Source organism: Lepisosteus oculatus, chromosome 27 (genome assembly GCF_040954835.1).
Source record: "Lepisosteus oculatus isolate fLepOcu1 chromosome 27, fLepOcu1.hap2, whole genome shotgun sequence".
NCBI classification, from domain to species: Eukaryota; Metazoa; Chordata; class Actinopteri; order Semionotiformes; family Lepisosteidae; genus Lepisosteus; species Lepisosteus oculatus.
Genome location: NC_090722.1, coordinates 7,862,329 through 7,880,143, shown reverse-complemented (window position 1 = coordinate 7,880,143; position 17,815 = coordinate 7,862,329). Strand labels below are relative to the sequence as shown.

The 17,815-nt window shown below is 39.8% G+C and overlaps 1 protein-coding gene across 1 annotated transcript in view; it reads left to right on the top strand.

The window, feature by feature from the left end:
- The first annotated feature begins 2,813 nt into the window (after positions 1-2,813).
- The window catches only part of LOC102691513 (pleckstrin homology-like domain, family B, member 3), a 33,666-nt gene continuing 18,664 nt past the window's right edge, over positions 2,814-17,815 (top strand). The window contains exons 1-3 of the mRNA XM_069184694.1: positions 2,814-3,216; positions 16,562-16,794; positions 17,626-17,760. Of these exons, the coding sequence (XP_069040795.1) occupies positions 16,594-16,794; positions 17,626-17,760 (336 nt within the window). The 5' untranslated portion in view covers positions 2,814-3,216; positions 16,562-16,593. The remainder of the gene's footprint in view (positions 3,217-16,561; positions 16,795-17,625; positions 17,761-17,815) is intronic.

Genomic DNA, 17,815 nt, shown 5'->3' with positions numbered 1-17,815 from the left:
CATATAGTACATACTGTAATACACAGTATTGTCCATAGAAGCAAAGCTCCAGAGTGTGCACATAATTTACAAAGTGTTACAAAGTGCGGCTGTTTAATAATGCAGGATGCAAAGCAGAAACACAATTAGCGAAATGCAACAGAAAACAAGATGTATATTGTATGTTCAGGCAATACGAACAGATAGGGGGAGTAATGGGTAGACTGTATGAAGAACAGACACATGTGAAGGGACTAGCAGCAGTAATAATAATAATGTTTTTATAGCATCTTTCTCCTCTAAGTCCTTAAGATAAAGGAGGGGAACCTCTTCATCCACCACTGAACTGTACTGTGTATTTGTGTGACTCACAGTAGCCATTCTGTGCCAGCTGGCCAGGCTACACAGATCAGGTAGGGATGTGAGGAATTACTTTGACAACTGAGCTAAGGGGGGAATTTATGTACAGAAGGTTAGGCTGAGCAAGCCAAAAGTAAAATTTGTAAAGGCACTTAACCAAGCACCTACAAACAGTGCCGTGAGGCCTATTATCAGGGGGGGGTTCTAATTATCCTCAGTGACTCAGTCAGGAATACACAGGAGTGTAAGACATACAGTAGGACATGCTGCATGCAGTGGGAGAGGATTGGACTGGATTAGTCAGGACCATGCTCTCTGCACTGTACTGCAACATTTTTGGCTGTCATTACAGAGGGCGTGGTTGTCTCTCCAGCAAGAGGGAGGACACGATGGAAGCAGTAATGACTCTTAATTGTAATGAGGGTGTTTCTCCTTCCTCCAATTAAACTATTGTAACTCAACAGTTTCCTCTCTATCTTTCAGACCTTATCATCTTCCTTGTTCCACCCTCATCTTGTTGAACATTACCCTCGAACCAAGCTGACAGCCCAGTATCACACATTGTAGAGGAATCACAGGTTCCTGATTCAGAGCAGAAAACAGATAAGCCTGTTCTCACACACTGGACTCCTATCTCTGAGTCATGATAATGGTACACTTCCAGGAGTTAAAAACAGCTCTACATCTCAGACTAGGCCAAAGGAGACACTGTGGTGAGATATGAAGTGGCTGATGCATTCTCACACGCAGCAGAAATCCTCATCTCTTGCAATATTTTAAAAACGTTACTAACTGATATACTGTAAATGTGATAATTCCTACTCTGGAACATAACAAAACATGTCTTTATCCTGTTATAACAGCGTAGCTTAAATAATATATATATATACCATTGCTTTAAAACACGCTTCTGTGATGTTAAGGTAGAGTTTTTATATTTTAAATGTGTTGTTTTCAGCGAATATCAGTTGTCATATTCACCACTCAGAAATAAGCATAAAAGAACACTAGCTATAGTGTAGTGAGATGTGAGTATGCCCTCTGGTCAACACATTGGAAATGTATTTGCACTTTTCAACAGAGCATTAAGTACAAATCAAGCAGTAAGATGAAGAAAAATGACAACAGCCTTAAGATTGTCTCTCATGTTTAGCCAGTGCCTGCACTGATCTGTAACTCAGCAGCTATTCTTATTAACATTGTATTAGGACTGATTAAGCCAGTGCCAATAGACTTTAATAATGTATTATTGTTCAGTATACAAATGTACAAATTATATTATTGTAAATTATTGTAGGAGTCTGTTAGAAAGCAGTTGTTAGCAAGATGGCCACTATAGTGAAGAGTGTGTTGCAATAGGCCTTCACCCTTGACATAAGTCTCAATATATTTTTTGGTGTGTTTGGAGATATACAGGTTTGAAAATGAAGGTGCTCAGCCTGGGCAATTCCTATGTGTCCTCACTAAGAGACAGTTCAACCTGGCTTGCTTTGGAAACGGACTACACAACCTTAGCCAGCAAGCAGAAAGTGAATGCAGTTTCAGTACAGGAGGGACTTTTGATCTAAGCAAAACTGAATCAGTAAACGCAAGGTGGAAATTATTTTAAAGGTGCCTACAGATGCCACAGGGGTACTGTACATCTGCATTAGAAACTGCCTCAGAAATGCCTGATTAAACTAACTATATTTCAGTTTAAATGCAAACCTTTGTTTGCATTTAAACTGAAATATAGTCACAATGATGTTTAATAACTACTACTCTAAAACTTGATCGCCAAGCTTTTAATCACCACCCTCAAGTAAATTGCTATCGAATCTTTATGCGCCATAGAAGCGTTAGCCTCAATCATTGCTTTCTGGGTGATAGGTTTTTCACGTTACGTGAATGACTGATTTATAACAACAGTTCAGATGACAAGACGCAATCCCATTATCGGTAATCTTGTGACGGGTCTCAATTTAGCAAGGTTAGATAACGTTATGTTTCTTGTCTCACCAGCTCCGGCCCAGAAACAAGCACAGTCCGCTGACCACCTGTGGGGCGGGGGGCAGTCTCCTCACGTGGAACACCTGCTAGAAACATTACGTCATGCTGTTTGCCAATCGAGACATAAAATCTGAATACGAACTCGGGTTAACTTGAACTAATACTGCATTCTCAATTAGCCCATTGTGCCTCTCGCATAGACCGTGAAGAACACAAAAAAAGCGACAGTTGGAACTCGGGAAATCTGCATTTCTGAACTCTTAAAAGTATTTTCCCCCTTAATTTTTAAAGTTTTTCGTTTTTTTTTTTATTTGAATCAAATGGATATACTCTAAAAGGTTAAAAAAATTAAAATGTGAGTGGCGTTTTGGATTGCTCGACGTTGGCATTACAGATTAGTAAATAAAACTCCCAATGGATTGCCCGCTAGGGGCTTTTCGTCTAGTTCCCGTAAACCTCCCGAGAGCGTCTCTCTCTCCCCCACCGCCACTTCGCCGGGCAGGCACCAGCTTGCTTCCCAGCTTGAACCCGCCCCCAAGCGAAGTTAAATGACTAATCCACCTGCTGATCAGACTAGTATTAACAGTTCTCTAGAAACGGGTGAAAAAAAAGAAAGTGTGCTCAACCAAGTGAAAATGCAACTCGCTTTGCATTCACGCTGTTGGAGGACAAAATAACAGGGGGGTCCGACTCTCCTACGAAACGGGATAGATTGTTTCTCGTCTGGGAACTTTTCAGAGAGCACCTAAAGTTTGGTTATTTTCTACCCACGCGTATTCTGTTTGGACAGCGGACGCGGAGAGGGTTCACCTCACCTTGACAAAGGGCACCCACCCGCTAAGAGTAAGAGGAGCCGCTTAAAACGACATCCAGTGAGCGTTCCTGAAGGTAAGAAAAAGAAACATCGAGAAAAAAAATGCGATCTGGAAACATTCATCGCATACAGCCTGAAAGAACAAAACGTAAAATATTGGAAGTGTATGTTTTTATTTGCCGGCTGTTTGCTCTCTTTAGACGTGTTCTTGGCTTGTTGGTTTGCCCCTAAAGTTTATTGGAGTTTTTTTGCATAGTTCTATTATAATTACTTTTCTTTATTTTCCTTCTATCGGGTCGTGCGGTGTTTGAACGCAGAGCAGTGATCAACTTATTTGTGTTTGCACCATTCTTATCCCATTATCGTGCAAGCTGGACTCGCAGCCTATCATTATTTAAGCCCGTCTTTATTAAACCGTGGGAACTGAAACTTGCCCACATTAATTACGGTTGTTTTGACATCAGTCGGTTAGCTGATGAGTCAACACTTTCGGAGCCTTGTTTTAGAACCGCATTTTCTGCAACATGATGCATGCTATATACCTGGCTAAACGTACGAGTTTCCACTAATATTATACATATGATATTCTCTTTTGTAAATAAATACGTATTCCTTGTAAATTCAGATTCAGTAAGGAAGCTTTGAAAGAAACCCTGCATACATAACACTTGGTACATCATTGCGGAAATAACTACGTAATAACTTGTATCTTTTCATCTGGTAGATGAAAGAGTTTCGGGAATGTTTAGGGAATGGTAGATTACATGGAATACAGCAGTGTTAGATATTGCATGAGAAGTTTGCCTGATCATTTCTCTCCGGTATGCCACTCCTTGTCAATTTAAAAGTAATCACAGACGATTAAAAAAGAATTAAGATCCTGAGTGCGTTGGCGCCCGTGGTTTTACAATGGTTTAGTAAGCTCCGGAGTGTTAATGTCAATGCTGACACGAATACTGAACTTTATTCTGACCAGTGTCTGACCCGGGTATGTGAACTGTATAGTGAGTAGGCTAATTGTGTTTGTTTTCATATCATAAGGAAAAAATCACAGGAAGTAAAGTCATTTCAAAGATAAGCTTTTTGTGAACAAGACAAAAAAGGGCTTTAAGGTTATGTTTGGTACTGTGCGATATATTCTTAGTACTGACCATGTCAAAATCTGGTTTTAATCTACTCTAGCAGTTTTATATTAATTTTCTATTCTAATACATTTGTCAAGATTAAAGATTACTGACAGCTATGTACAGTATGCCCCCAAATATGTACAGTATACTGTACAATGTAGTAGGTGAGAAAAGTTACAAGTATGTACATGCATTTAAAAGTAAACTTACTGCTACGAATGAATGAATTTCGGTGCTTAGGAGATTTGTCCAGCATTACATTGATATTCATACACAACATGAGATTTCTCTAAAACATCTTAAGTGTCTTCTGCTGGGACGGAGGAGTGTTTAGTTATTTTAGAAGGGGTATTGTTTTTAGATACAGTATGTATACTGTAGCTTATTAAATTTATTGTGTGTTATAAATTAGAGGAGTTGGTGGGTGCAAATATTTTTGTGCCTCTACATATACGTTGAATATAATGCAATGATTTCAATCGCAAAACGTGGTAATGATTATTTTAATAACAATTACAGCTCAATCAAAAAATACTACACTGCACTGATGAGCTCTAATGAAGCCAAAACCAGTCTGTAAATATGAAAGGTTTTGGTTGTTTATTTGTAAAGTGAAGTGAAATAGAAAATGCTGATCACTATCTTTGATTTCGGTTTTCTATAATTAACATCACACCTCCGCAATTGTGCTGCAATTGGCATAAGTTTAAACTTTCACTTTTAACTGTTTGAAGAATCCAATGGGATGGAATTGAATTTGAAGGTTTTTATTTTTAAACCAGCGATCAGAAAGAGTGGAGGCAGGCCTTCGAAAATCTACAAAGGAAACCTCTTTTGTGTATTCTCTTAGAACTCTCCCTAGTGCTGCTATTGTCGTCCCATTGTGTCTAGCCCAGCCTCTTCACACACACTGTTATGTGAATAAGGGTCTTGAGGGAATGCTTGCTCTGCCAGCTGGGTCAAAGGCCAACATCTGCTGGCTATCTTGCCCAGTTTGTGCTGGGTCAGTGTAGCAGTAGACTGTGCTATGGCTCAGTTACCTCCCTCTGTGCTCTTTATATACTGTACATGGCTCCCAGGCTCCTGCAGCACCTAATAAGGCCTGGGTTGGCAGGGGAGTGTGTGGGAAATATTTTCACAGTGGGTGAAAGCCTGAGGAAGGGGGGAGGGAAGTGAGAGAAAATCTAATCCATGGATATTTGCTGGGCATTTAATAATAACAGTAATTCATAATTGCTTACACTTATATAGCGCTTTTCTGGACAGTCCACTCGAAGCGCTTTACAGGTAATGGGGACTCCCCTCCACTATCACCACCACTAATGTGCCTCACCCACCTGGACGATGCGACGGCAGCCATAGTGCGCCAGTACTCTCCCCACACACCAGCTGTCATTGGGGAGGAGAACTGAGGGATGAAGCCAGTTCAGAGATGGGGATTATTAGGGGCCATGACTGGTAAAGGCCAATGGGAAGTTTGGCCAGGATGGTGGGGTTACACCCCTACTCCTTTTTGAAAGACGGCGCCTTTTCCAAAATGCTGTTTTTTTGAGAAATAGGTTCTTGTGGATACACCGTGGTTTCACCTTTCTGAGCTCCAGGCACAGCTTGTCCATTCGAGATGTCAAAAAAACATCATTTCCTTTTGCATCCTACATGGCTCTGATGAAGAGGTGCCGTTCGGGGTCGTGGCCGGTAGGTCAGTGGGATCTCTGCGAGAGTCGGTAGATAACCTAACACGGTGGTCTGTACTTGCACTGCTTTTTTTCCCCATGTTTATTTTTTGTGTCTTTTTCTTTTCTTCACCATTTGGCCCACCCTCCCATCTCTGTTCTTGCTTGAACCACTGTTGCCCGTGAAGGAGGAGTCACAGACTGGTCGGACTTCTCTGAAACTTGCAAAAGAATAGGACATTTGAATGGGTGTAGAAAGAAAACATTATGGACTGGAGTTCAGTCTAGACCTGGATCGGCGAACGAGGCAGCGATCCTAATCCACCTTTTACTTTGCACCTATCGTGTCAACTCCACCTTAGTCTTTGAGCAACCAACATGAGTTTATTTAATTACGGTCTGTTGCACACACCTGACAACTGATAACAACCTGTTGAATCTTTCTTGGTGACATATGTGATGGTAATGCAAACATATACACTCACTTGTCCGACCTGTTTAAAATTATTCAGTGACACAAAGCAATAATTATGATCACACGGCACACAGTCATTAATGCGTACACACCTGATAAATGATGTTTTTACAAAGACATCCATTTTCTAATTTTCTAAGCCTTCATGACCCATTAAAATCTTCAAGAGAGTATAATGAAAGAATAAAACAAGCAAACAAAATGTTAAGATATGTAGTTAAAATCCCAAAACGAAAGCAAAGGATCTCATGATGAAAGTTGTACATAGTAATGCTCAAGTAAGGCATTGTTGAGAGTATTTTGTACAGGTTTGGTTCACTGCATTATAGAAAATAAAACATTGCTGCTATACTTTGAGAGGAGCAACCAGATGCATTTGGGGATTTAAGAGAATGTGCTACAGTGACAGACTGAATGAACTTAAACCCTTTGAATCTTGAACAGAATAGATTGTCTGTATTCAATATCTTCAATGACAAAATCATCCCAGCACACGTCTACAGAGTGAAACACAAGTGGAAGAGTATAAAGCTGAGAATTTGAAGCTTTGCTTTAGGAAAACACTTATGGAAGTACAGTATGGAACAGGCTGTCTGATTAGATTGCCTACTGTACTTACTAGCACCTACAACACTCTGAAGCACATTAGAGAGGCATTAGGTTTAACCCTATCTATTTACACTTGCCTAATATTTCTTTACTTAAAGTCATTTAGTTAATGTCCTGTAGAGACTCAGAAAGTCACAGTATCTTGGGTATTTGTTCAGTAATGAACCCTTGTTAACTTTACATATTTCTTGCTTTATTTTATTATTGATATCAAATAGCTAGAATCTTCTTGCTGTGTAGGTTCAAGGTCTCTAAGACACACCTCCAAGAAACTTTTAATTTGGCAAATAAATTGTTCCTCCATGGATGTGAAGGTTCCGTCTGACATTGTTTTTCACAATTTGAAGGTCACTTTAAAAGAAATTAGGACATTTTGCAGAAACTGACGCTGGTCTCCAAGTTCATGGTTTCTACAGGTGCTATGTTAAGTGTTTTTTTTCTTGGCCCGGTGTTGAAAGGATATTTTGTTTAATGATTATCTGCGGCAGCTGTTTGATTAAAAGTAAAAAGTGTGGCTGGCAATTCCCTTATGCTAACAGCGTGATAATAATGAAAAGGCAGAGGGAGAGGGACACAGAGTTAGATGTGTGGACAGCCTTGTTTAAATCAGTCACCTTTACCTTGTCAACATCCTGAACTAGGTCTCATTTTCTTTACCTTATCCTGAGTCAGCAGATCCGATCAGAGTTTTAATGGTTTCAGCTGTGCCTTAGGTTTGCTCAAGAAGTTACAACAGATTAAAATCTACTGAAAGGCAGGTAAGTAAATAAAGAATTAAAGAACAGTACTTGTGCCAAAGCACTCCTTTCATTGGCAGGGCGTGGAAAGTAATGTCAAGTCATTTGTACAGTTCTGGTTGAGTTCCTTTATCCCCTGACCAGTTAGAAAAGCTGGAAGCAGAGTATTCCCTAGGAAATGCACAATTGCTCCAAACATAATTTTGAAACTTGTTTGGATTGGAATGATGAAGTGTTCTGGTAAAGCGGATTTCAGCGGACCAGATTTCAGACAGCGCTTTCTGTTTCTTTCACCAGCGACTCGTTTCCCAGAATGAGGGAATTTTGTTTTGGTTTGACACAGGGCATTCTGAAGGGAAAGCATGGCCTTTCTTGTGCCTGCAAAAAAAAACCCAACAAACTTGTCTCTACTGGTCAGGTTAGTGAGGAACAGGCTTTTATGGTTACAGTTGAGAACAAGAGATTGGTCTGAATAATACAAATTAACATCATTACTTTGATAACCAAGGAGGGTGAAATCCGATATTTTGGCTTAGCAATTTATTGCATTATCGCATTTTAATTTGATGGTTACCAACTGTCATTTGACAAACGGCTGCTAAGCTGTGAAAGATGAGAGACGGGTATACCGGGGACATCAGAACAATTTTCTTCTTGAGCAAGTGAGAGAGGTGCTGAAATGCTGCTTGGTTACCGATCGACAGGTACTTGATACTGATTTCTGTTTTCACTTATTATTAATAGATTTCCTCCAAATATGGGAAATAGAGTTACTTTCTGACCAAAAGTTGTTTGGCCAATCTCTAAATGTCAATAGGAATGATGTGATTGAAATTGTACAGATTGTACACAAGTCACAAAACTAGTATACAGTTGGACAACTTGCTGAACAATGAGATACTGAATTGTGGCTAAAAATCCCTTTTATTAAAAACAGTGCGAAGACTCAGTTTAGAAACAGCATCCCGGTATTACTTAAATAATGGCTGTCTACTGTTCAAACAGATTACTTTTAATATAAAAAGCAAACGTTTGTGTTTGTGTTCTGTTTGTCAGCTTTTGGTACATCAGCATACTTGTGAAAAGCTTTTTCTTTGAACAGGAAAAAAAATAAATTATGAGGTGTCTAATACTGAAGAGGAGATATTCTTTAACCTTCAGTCATGCAGAGATGAGGTGTTTAACTCTTATGTAGTCAATGAACAGTGCTTTAAAACAGGATTAGGTGGTCAGAAAATGTATTTTTGATGGAATGTTTGTCGAGATGTTTACGGTTCATAATCAATTATACTATAAGTTTTCTCAGTTAAAAATAAACGAGCAATACAGCTTTCCATCCACTGAATCCAGATTAGAACTACAAATTGTTGTGTGTGATCTCAGATAGGAGTTTCCAAAAGAAATTTGAAATATATTCCAAAAGAAATATTTGATTGGTGAGCTCCAGCACTCTGCAACAAATAGAGGTTAATTCTATGCTTACAAAAAAACATGTTGTACCTTATGAAGACACATCATTTGGGCATCCAGCTTCAACCCTTGTTGTCTCCTACTTTGTTGTTTTCGTTTTGTAAAACGGAAACATAGATCATATTTCTGAATGCGTTGCGTGTGCTTGGTTTGTTCCTTCATATTCAACTTGAGATCCACTCGGAGAATTCGCTGTTTGATCACTGATGGTTAATAATAACCATAATCCCCAAATCACTACACCTGCAGCCAAGAAATTCGGTTCATTGCATATGGATTTCATAATATCTTGGCCAAAGAGTACAGTTTCCAAGTTGTAACACATAATGTAACCAATGGGGTTAAATGCACATTTTACATGATTTATAATTTTAAGCATAATCCCCACAATGTCTCGTGCCTTTGGGTGTTGTTGTTTATTTCACACGTGCAATTTGTTTTGCAGACGCATTTCAATGCCCTATTGTGTATTGGTTATATAGCCTACAGCCAATTTCCGAGGTCTGTTTTGCAGCAGGCATTGTTGGCCATGAATCACATGCTATTTTAAACTGTAGTTGCTGTACGTGTGACCTGTACAAATTGTCTCTATAAAGCATGCGCTCTTTTTTTTTTTTCCCTGAGGAACGGAGCAGAAATGCATGATGAGGTTTACAGGCTGGAGAATTCAAGAGTAGGACACCTGACCCATCCTGCGTGTTTTGTTACCTGTTGGTCCAAGCACTCCATCGCCCACTCCCTTTAAGATTCCCATGAAGTCAATCCTTAACACTGTGGCTTGCTTGCTTCTGACCACCCTGACATCCTGAATGCCCCATAAACTTAATTTCCACTTGTTCCTGGTTCCTTCTTTGGTGCAGATTTATTTGCATGAGCCCCATTTGTGAGGACAAGGAAATAATGGGATTTTAACAATCCTGGCCTTTAAACTTGTTCAAACCTTTCAGGAGGCTTTTGTAAAATAATCATGTATCAGGATGGTGATTTTTTTGGGGGGAATATAGGTTGTGAATGTTTCTTGAATGAGGGAACAGGCACTTCACTTGAGAACAGATGCCAGATAGTGTGTTGATCATTCAACCCTCTGTTGAGGAAAAATGACTCATTGATCTTAATCAAATGCAGAGCTGTTTTTCATTAAAATGGTCATTTTTGCTTAACTTCAGGGTTTGATGTTTGGCTTGACAAACAGTACGTGATGCAATTGATGTTAAATTATGGTATACAGGTACTGTACGTGGTCCTTGCGGGCAATTGAATTTGTAGTTGTCTTTTTGATAGCTATTTTACACATTATTTTCAGTCGTAGTATATAAATCTTAGAACTTAGTCCTGGAAATTGTACAAAATTGTCCCTCTCTGTTGTTAAACTGATTTTTATTCTTCCTGTGGGCAAATGTCTCACAGGAACGTTTAGCACATTCACTTGATAGCAAGTGAATTAGAATGAGCTCATAGGAAAATCATGCATGGTTCCTTTTTTTTTATTTAAACCTTAAACATTTATGACCATTTATTCCGAATATCAAGATAAATCTTTTTTTGAAATGACAGAGGTTTTGTAACAGAAGAACTTGTCATTTCAGAAAATGAGCAGAACAGACAGTCACAGGCCTCAAGGTTATTTCCCTGAAACATGGTTACTTCTGTTTAGATTGAAACTTCAGTTGTTACTTGCATAAAAAGGTTTCAGAAAGGAACTGTATGCTGTACCAGTTTATCAGCAAGTTGTAATTAAGTATGAATCTGAATTTGGAAATGATGGTAAATGGAAAAGTTTAGTAATTAAGTAAGTGTTTTACTAAACTTTGCCTCCAAAATGTGTTTGATAATCAATTTCTTCCACCCAGCCCCAGTAACTGTTTAATCTGGGTACCATGACTTGTGGGAGTGCAGACATGTTTCTGTGCTAATATCCTGCCTGCATTACATTTCTGATTTTTCAGATCCTGTCTGGTGACATAAAACATACTTTTAAAATCCAGAGTCTCAGTTCTGTCTCTTACACACGCTAGGGAAGACCTCCCTAATCCTGCTCCTCGTGACCCAGTGTGTAATGACATTCCTTGCAGCTGAGCTCTCTTGCTTAACTAATTCCTTAAAAGTATTTTCAGGCATATTAATTTTTTTTCAGCTTTTAAATTGTGACAGGTCCCAAAATAAATGTCTAAATGTTAGCTATGAGGTCCTTAGATACTGCAAGTCCCAAATGTTTTAATGTGCTGTGCCCCCAACTGACACAGGGTTATTGTTTGGAGTGCAGACTGATCCCCTTAGCGCCAGTTCAAGTCAGGGCTCTCTTGTTAGCCAAATTTTATTGAGGTTTCCTTAGTGGAAGCACAACACTGGGGACTCCCTTCTGGGAGTTTGGTGTAGTGTTGCCTGTTTTCTGAAATACTGCTCAACTGAATTCACTTCGTAGTAAACCAAGACAAATCAGGAGGGAGGGTAGGATGAGAACTGAGTCATTAGGATTCTAAGAAAGTCAGCTGAGAGGTCCTGTCCCAGGAGATGAGGTACGTTACAAATAGACAGCCTTCAGCTTCTCTGTGAAGGTTTTACTCCAGTTAATCTAAACCAGTAGCCTGTTTCTGGCCCGGAGAATCACTAGTGGCATCCTACATGTTGTGTTGTCCCCAAAATAGTTCTTGGCTTTATCTGCCCATCCTCTTTGGTATTTTGAAAAGACATCCATGTGAATGTTCTCAGGGATCTTGATGCTAAAGGGTATGTTTTTGTCCCCTGCAGTCTGCTTGAGCATATTAAGCCAAGTTCAATCCAGGAGTTTCAGTGTTGCTTGAGTTCTGTCTCTCATGTGCCCATGGCTTTATGTGTGTCAAGAGTTAAATGGCTGCTGACGTCCACTTGAATGTGTTCCTCAGGCTGTGCAGAGCACAGCTAGGAAGGACAGTGAAATTCTTCTGCTTATCGTTAATTGCCTCAGGCTTGCTGCTGTAACTCCTTGATGATTAGAAGGCACTCCTTTATCACACCCTCCTGTTAGATCCATCTTGGAGACAGTGGCAGGAGTGTCATTGTTTGGAAGAAGATCATCTCTTACTGATGTTATTGAAAGCTGGCAGATATCCAAGAAGCTGAGGAAACCATGGTCGTCCCGTGAAACCTAGATATGATCCACAGCTTTTTTTTTAGGGAATCGTGGTCACAGTTGGCTAGTGACATGGCTCGATAGCCAACTGTGACTCATGTTAAATGGCTGCTGACAATCAGTAGTATGACTGCTGTTGTCCAGTAGTCCTGCAGTGGTAAGGTTGGGACTTTAGTTCACCCTTAGCTTCAAGCTGACATGTCTACTTGTTTCTCTCTTCTCAAGTCAGGTTTTTGATTGATTTTGACTGGTTGCAAGCAAAGCTTACCTGTCCCAGAACATCAGCAGCCTACAAGATCTCAGTGAGTTAATTATATAGTAAGGCCATAAATGACTTTAGGTGAAAAACTTGAAAACTTTCTCATGATTGACCTTGAAACTGAAATTATGCATGGTGCTTTACTTTATCTTCCCTGCCGCAGAAAGCCCCTGACACAGGTATATGAATGTTTGTTTTGGGGGAAAAAAAAGTTCCAGGAGGGAGGGTATTTGCAGCTCTTTTGCAATCCCAGTGAAGACCAGAACACCATGAGTGTGACTGGATCCAAAACTGTAAGTGCTTGGAATTGCATCTTGGCTTCTTATTTCTGATCGGATTTCTGTTTGACAAGCACACAGCTCTTTCCAGTAAAGCTCTGAACCGCTCCTACAGTGTTGTGTCCTCTTGAGACCATCGCAGGGCAATTGCAATGAATCTCCACGAATTCCCCTCTACAATAGGGAGAACCACATCCTGTTGTGAGAGAGAACGAAACTGTTTTCTTCATGTCTTTGTGAGGTAATCACACGATTCACTTTGGTGAAAGACCCTGTTGAGAGTCAGGAATGAAAATATTGTTCTTAATTTGCTAGAGGAAGTCTGACAGGACCTGCAGCTACCTGTACTACGTTCTGGAATGAGTGAAGCTCCTGTCTAATCAGAGTTATGTTTACCCTCTCCAGTACAGTAACGGTAATACTTCAGAGCAAGAGTGATTTCATTACGTCAGTGTGGCACAGTTACAACAGTGTTACATATACTAACATGCAAATTAAAATATAATTGGGGCATGTACAATTTGTTATACTTTTAACAATGTTTAAACTCTATAGCTTTTTGGCATTGTGCTGTCCACAGTCCAAACATTATGAATATGGCATTTTTGTTTTATGCAAAACATGTTCAAGCCATGTTTCCCTATTTGCCTGTAAAGTATGTATAGGGGTTGTAGCTTGGATGTTGTATGAATGCAGTTAAAGGTGTAGTAGCTATCCGAGGTAAAATGATTAACCCGTTAACTATTTTGTGTTTTGTGTTGAATTTGTGTAAGGCTGAACTCGACGTGGAAATTGTAAAGTATTTAAAAAATACAATGGGTCATTGTATTTCATTTTTTTATAGGATAAGTGCTTTCCACCCAAGGTATGTTTATGCAGTGTATGTCCTAAAGATACATTGTATAAACAGTATACTTTGCATGTGTGTGTATATATATATGCTCTTCTGGCCCCCTTTCTCATAATTCACCCCAAATTCTCTATAATCTTATATGTTAAGTTGTTTGTATGGAGGAAAAGCGCTGTACAGAGATTATGGCCATGCTGAAAAAGTCTTGTGGTATCTGTGATAATGCTCTGAGGTATGACTGAGACTGTCCCTGCTTTTCCAGTTATCTGTTGTGCTGGAGGACAGACTCATCTTACCATAGGAGGGAATTCTAAGTTCATCATTTAAAGAAACAGGGGGTGGGATTCATGTCTATTCCTAAATCTGAGATGTCCACAGGCAATTTGTGACCTATTGCAAAAGGGTCCCATTGCAATCTACATGAATCTTAGAAGCTTATTGATATTATACTTTAGCTAATTAATTCCATGATTTTCTCACTGGATCTGTTTTCTGAAATGAGAGGCTTTTGCAGAGGCCTTCCCTGTGATGTGTCACTATTTTGTTTCTTTTTCCGTCTCTTTCAAACAAAACCTCTTCTTCTTCTGTCTTCTCCTCCTCTCTCAGAATTGCTGTGCTGTTAATTTTCCATTTTGGCAGCAGCCGTTAACAGGAACATGTCAGGTTCTGCATTTGCAAAGCAAAACAGCGTCAACTTTCTGCGAGACAGCTCAGAGAACTGAGAACATGTTAGACTCCTCAGGATTAAGGGCTCCTGTTAATGGCTGAGTTGTCATTGTCTTGCACAGATTTCTTATGGATAGTGTCAACATACCAGAAAAACATTTCTGTACCAGACTACAGAAATATGTTTAAAATGTCGTTGTGTTCTATAGTTTTCCCTATTTTGCTCCTCCTTTTTAGACAATGCAGACAGCAAGATTGTCTGTCCCCTTCAGCTCCTTCTGCTAGTTGTCTTTCATTGTGTGGTAGAAGAAATAGCAGAAGATGCAGGACTGAGAAAGCTGGAGAATGATGACACAAACTGGGTGTGCTCCAAACCTTCTTTCTGTGCTGCTGAAGAAACGAGTTCTGGCTTGTTCAAACCCCACTCAAGTGTGAGCTGTGTCAGCTTACTGACGCTGCTTATCATTGTAAAATGTAAAGATTAATTGTTGCCTTATTAAATCTCTGTAGAAAAAGGCTCATCTTCTCCTTCCACAAGTGGGGCCCTTACTAAAAATCTCATTTTTCAACTGGAAGATGATACGAGAGAGGGGAGATGCTTGAAAAATATGTCTATTAAGAAGCTATACATAAGGAAACAAGGACAAGAAAGACAAGTTAGCGTAGTTTTCCAAGTGATCAGAGGAGAATGGTGATCTGTTTATCACCAGCCCTGGAATGCACCCACCCAGCCAGGTGTAGCATGTGTAATAAGAACAATGCACCATTGTGTTTTAATAATGCATTGTGTGGCAGCTTTACACAGGGTTAGAGCACAGTGAGCCAGACCCCAAGAACTAAGCTTCCCTGACACCTCTTAGTTGTGTTTTGGACATGAATCTAATGAAATACTTATTTACATTACAAATCCGCTCTTAATCAGAGTGAACCCACACCCAGAGCTTTGTGTTGTACATAAATGTGCTACAATGTTCTTACATCTGCATGCCGATTTACAAAAATCCTATAAGTGCTTGAGATAGAAAAGTCTTTAAGTCTTCAGTGTAGTTCTGCTTTATTTTGAACTGCTGTTTTCTGTAAGTATACGTTTTGGTATTGGATAATCTCAAATGGGGATGCCATTTGTTTTTGTGAAATTAGGAACCCAAGTGAGTTTAGCCAGAGCTCTGCAAAATACTCCTTTTTGTGTGATTGAATACTGGTTACCTGCTATCCAATTGCAATGGTGGGTTTCCAAACCAGCCAAAATAAAATAAAAAATCACAGCACATTTATAAAGCATCCACAAGCTATACATTTATTATGGCGCAAACTAACAAGCATAGACTAACTGAATTCAAAAATGAATTGGACTATGTTGCTCAAATATATCAATTCATCCATACAGTTTATTAAAGCAATGCAACTTTTTAAATAACCTTAGTGAAAAGAAATCCTGAAATAAAGAAACACAAATGATAATTTGGCTGTTTTGCTTCACCATTATACTATATATATGTTTATGGTATAATTAAAAAAATGGGAGATTGAAAGTCTTAGTTCATATAAGATGCTATAGGCTGCTCAGCAGGTACTGTATTTCCACAGTTTCTAAGACTGCATTCTGTACAAAAGCATTGCTACAGGAAACAAGTCAAGTCAAGCTCCTTGTTCAAACCATTAAGTGCAATCATAGTCATACAGTGTATCCATTATGCCTTTTTGTCACTAGAGCATCCCACCTATTTCTCTTCCCAACATTCAGTACTTGGGAATTGAAGAAATGATGTACAGAATGTGTTTTTGTATGAAAGTGAGTTGCTAATGAATTAAATCAGATCTCAAAGTTGTCTTTGTTTTACGCTTGAAGAAACGAGAGACGTTTTTTACAGTATGGTGGCTGACTCGTTTTTGTTAGTTGTTGCATTTCGCTTTTTTTTCCCCTCTCCAGCGCATTTTTTATGTTGTGGTTAAATGTACTTGAACCAAAATGTCGGGAAGGGCTTTTGATTTATTTTTCTAAATATTTACTTCTGTTGTCTTCTGTGAAAGAATTGAATTGTTTTCGCCTTCTGGTTAGCTCTGATAATTTGGGGTCAAAAAGGATGGCCTGATGTCGTTGTGGAAGGACACTCGTTAATCATTGCCATCCCAGCGTGACGCCTGCTTTTCTCTGTCTCTCTACAGAGGCCTGCCGGGGTCGCGTGCCGCCCTGAGAGATGCCACAGCACAACATGAACACATCAGGGAACCCACTGCAGATCGGCTCTCCGCTCGTCATGCCTACCCAAGTTGCCAGGAGGGAGGCCATAGACGTGTCTGAGGTGTTGGAATGCAGCTCAGGCTCTGCCTCTTCTCCCAGCTCTGGGGAGGAGACAGACAGTGAAGAGAGCAGCAGCACTGAGAGCTCCCAGACCAGGGTGAGAGAGGCACACTGGCACAGGACTCTCCAGGGACTGTAGTACAATATTGGATTAATACAGACAATCTGTCCCCCTCTTCCTGTAGGACGGTGGTGCTTTTGGTGGCTTCTTTTCCCACTCACCACACTACTTCTCTGGTGTGTTCCTGCTGCTATTTTTTAAACAATATTTATATAAACTTCCACTTCCTGAATATCTATTCTACACAGCTTCTACTCTAGAAGTCCACCTCGGATCATTCTTTAATTTTCCTCACTTCTCTTACTCTCCTATATTTCTCCAGTCTCTCCACTGTCTCCTTTTTGCTTCATGCATCTGATTCAAACCTGTCACAACCACTTTGGAGAGTGCAAGCTACAGCATATTTAATTGTTAATTACAGTTTTCAGATATGAAACTAGTAATATAACTTACTAATTGTTTACAGCCAGTACATACCGTACAACGTATACACACCAACAGGGTGTTTATATCACTGCTGCATATCCACACTGTCTGTCCAAATTGAGCTGGTTGATAGCTGTAGGAGTAAAAGATGACTTAGTTCTGTTGCTCTCTAATCTTTGTAGCTTGATGTAGTCTTTGTAGTGGAGATTCAAATTAAAGGAGCTCAAATTCACTGCACAAGGGGTGATCATAATCATTGCCGTCCTGCTCTATGCGTTTGTCGTAGATGTCTGAAAGATGTGGTCATTGTGTACCAATTTATAATTTTTATTTTTAAGATGTTAGTCATCCTTTTTCCATGATTTTCTCTTGATGGCTTGAAGACTTGCCATGAACCACAGCAATCCTCATGGTCCCTGTATCTATCTTACCTGCCTGCAGACTGAGAACTCCAGAGAAGACCCAGCCCCTGTGCACCCTGCAGAAGTGGAGCACACACAGGATGCAGCCCTGGTCTCCAGGCTGCAGCGGAGAATCAAAGACATGGACCAGCAGCGTGAAGAACTCAAACTTGAGGTACCTGTAGGGCACTTATCTTCGGTCCTCCTCAAGAAGGAAGGAGGAGGATGCA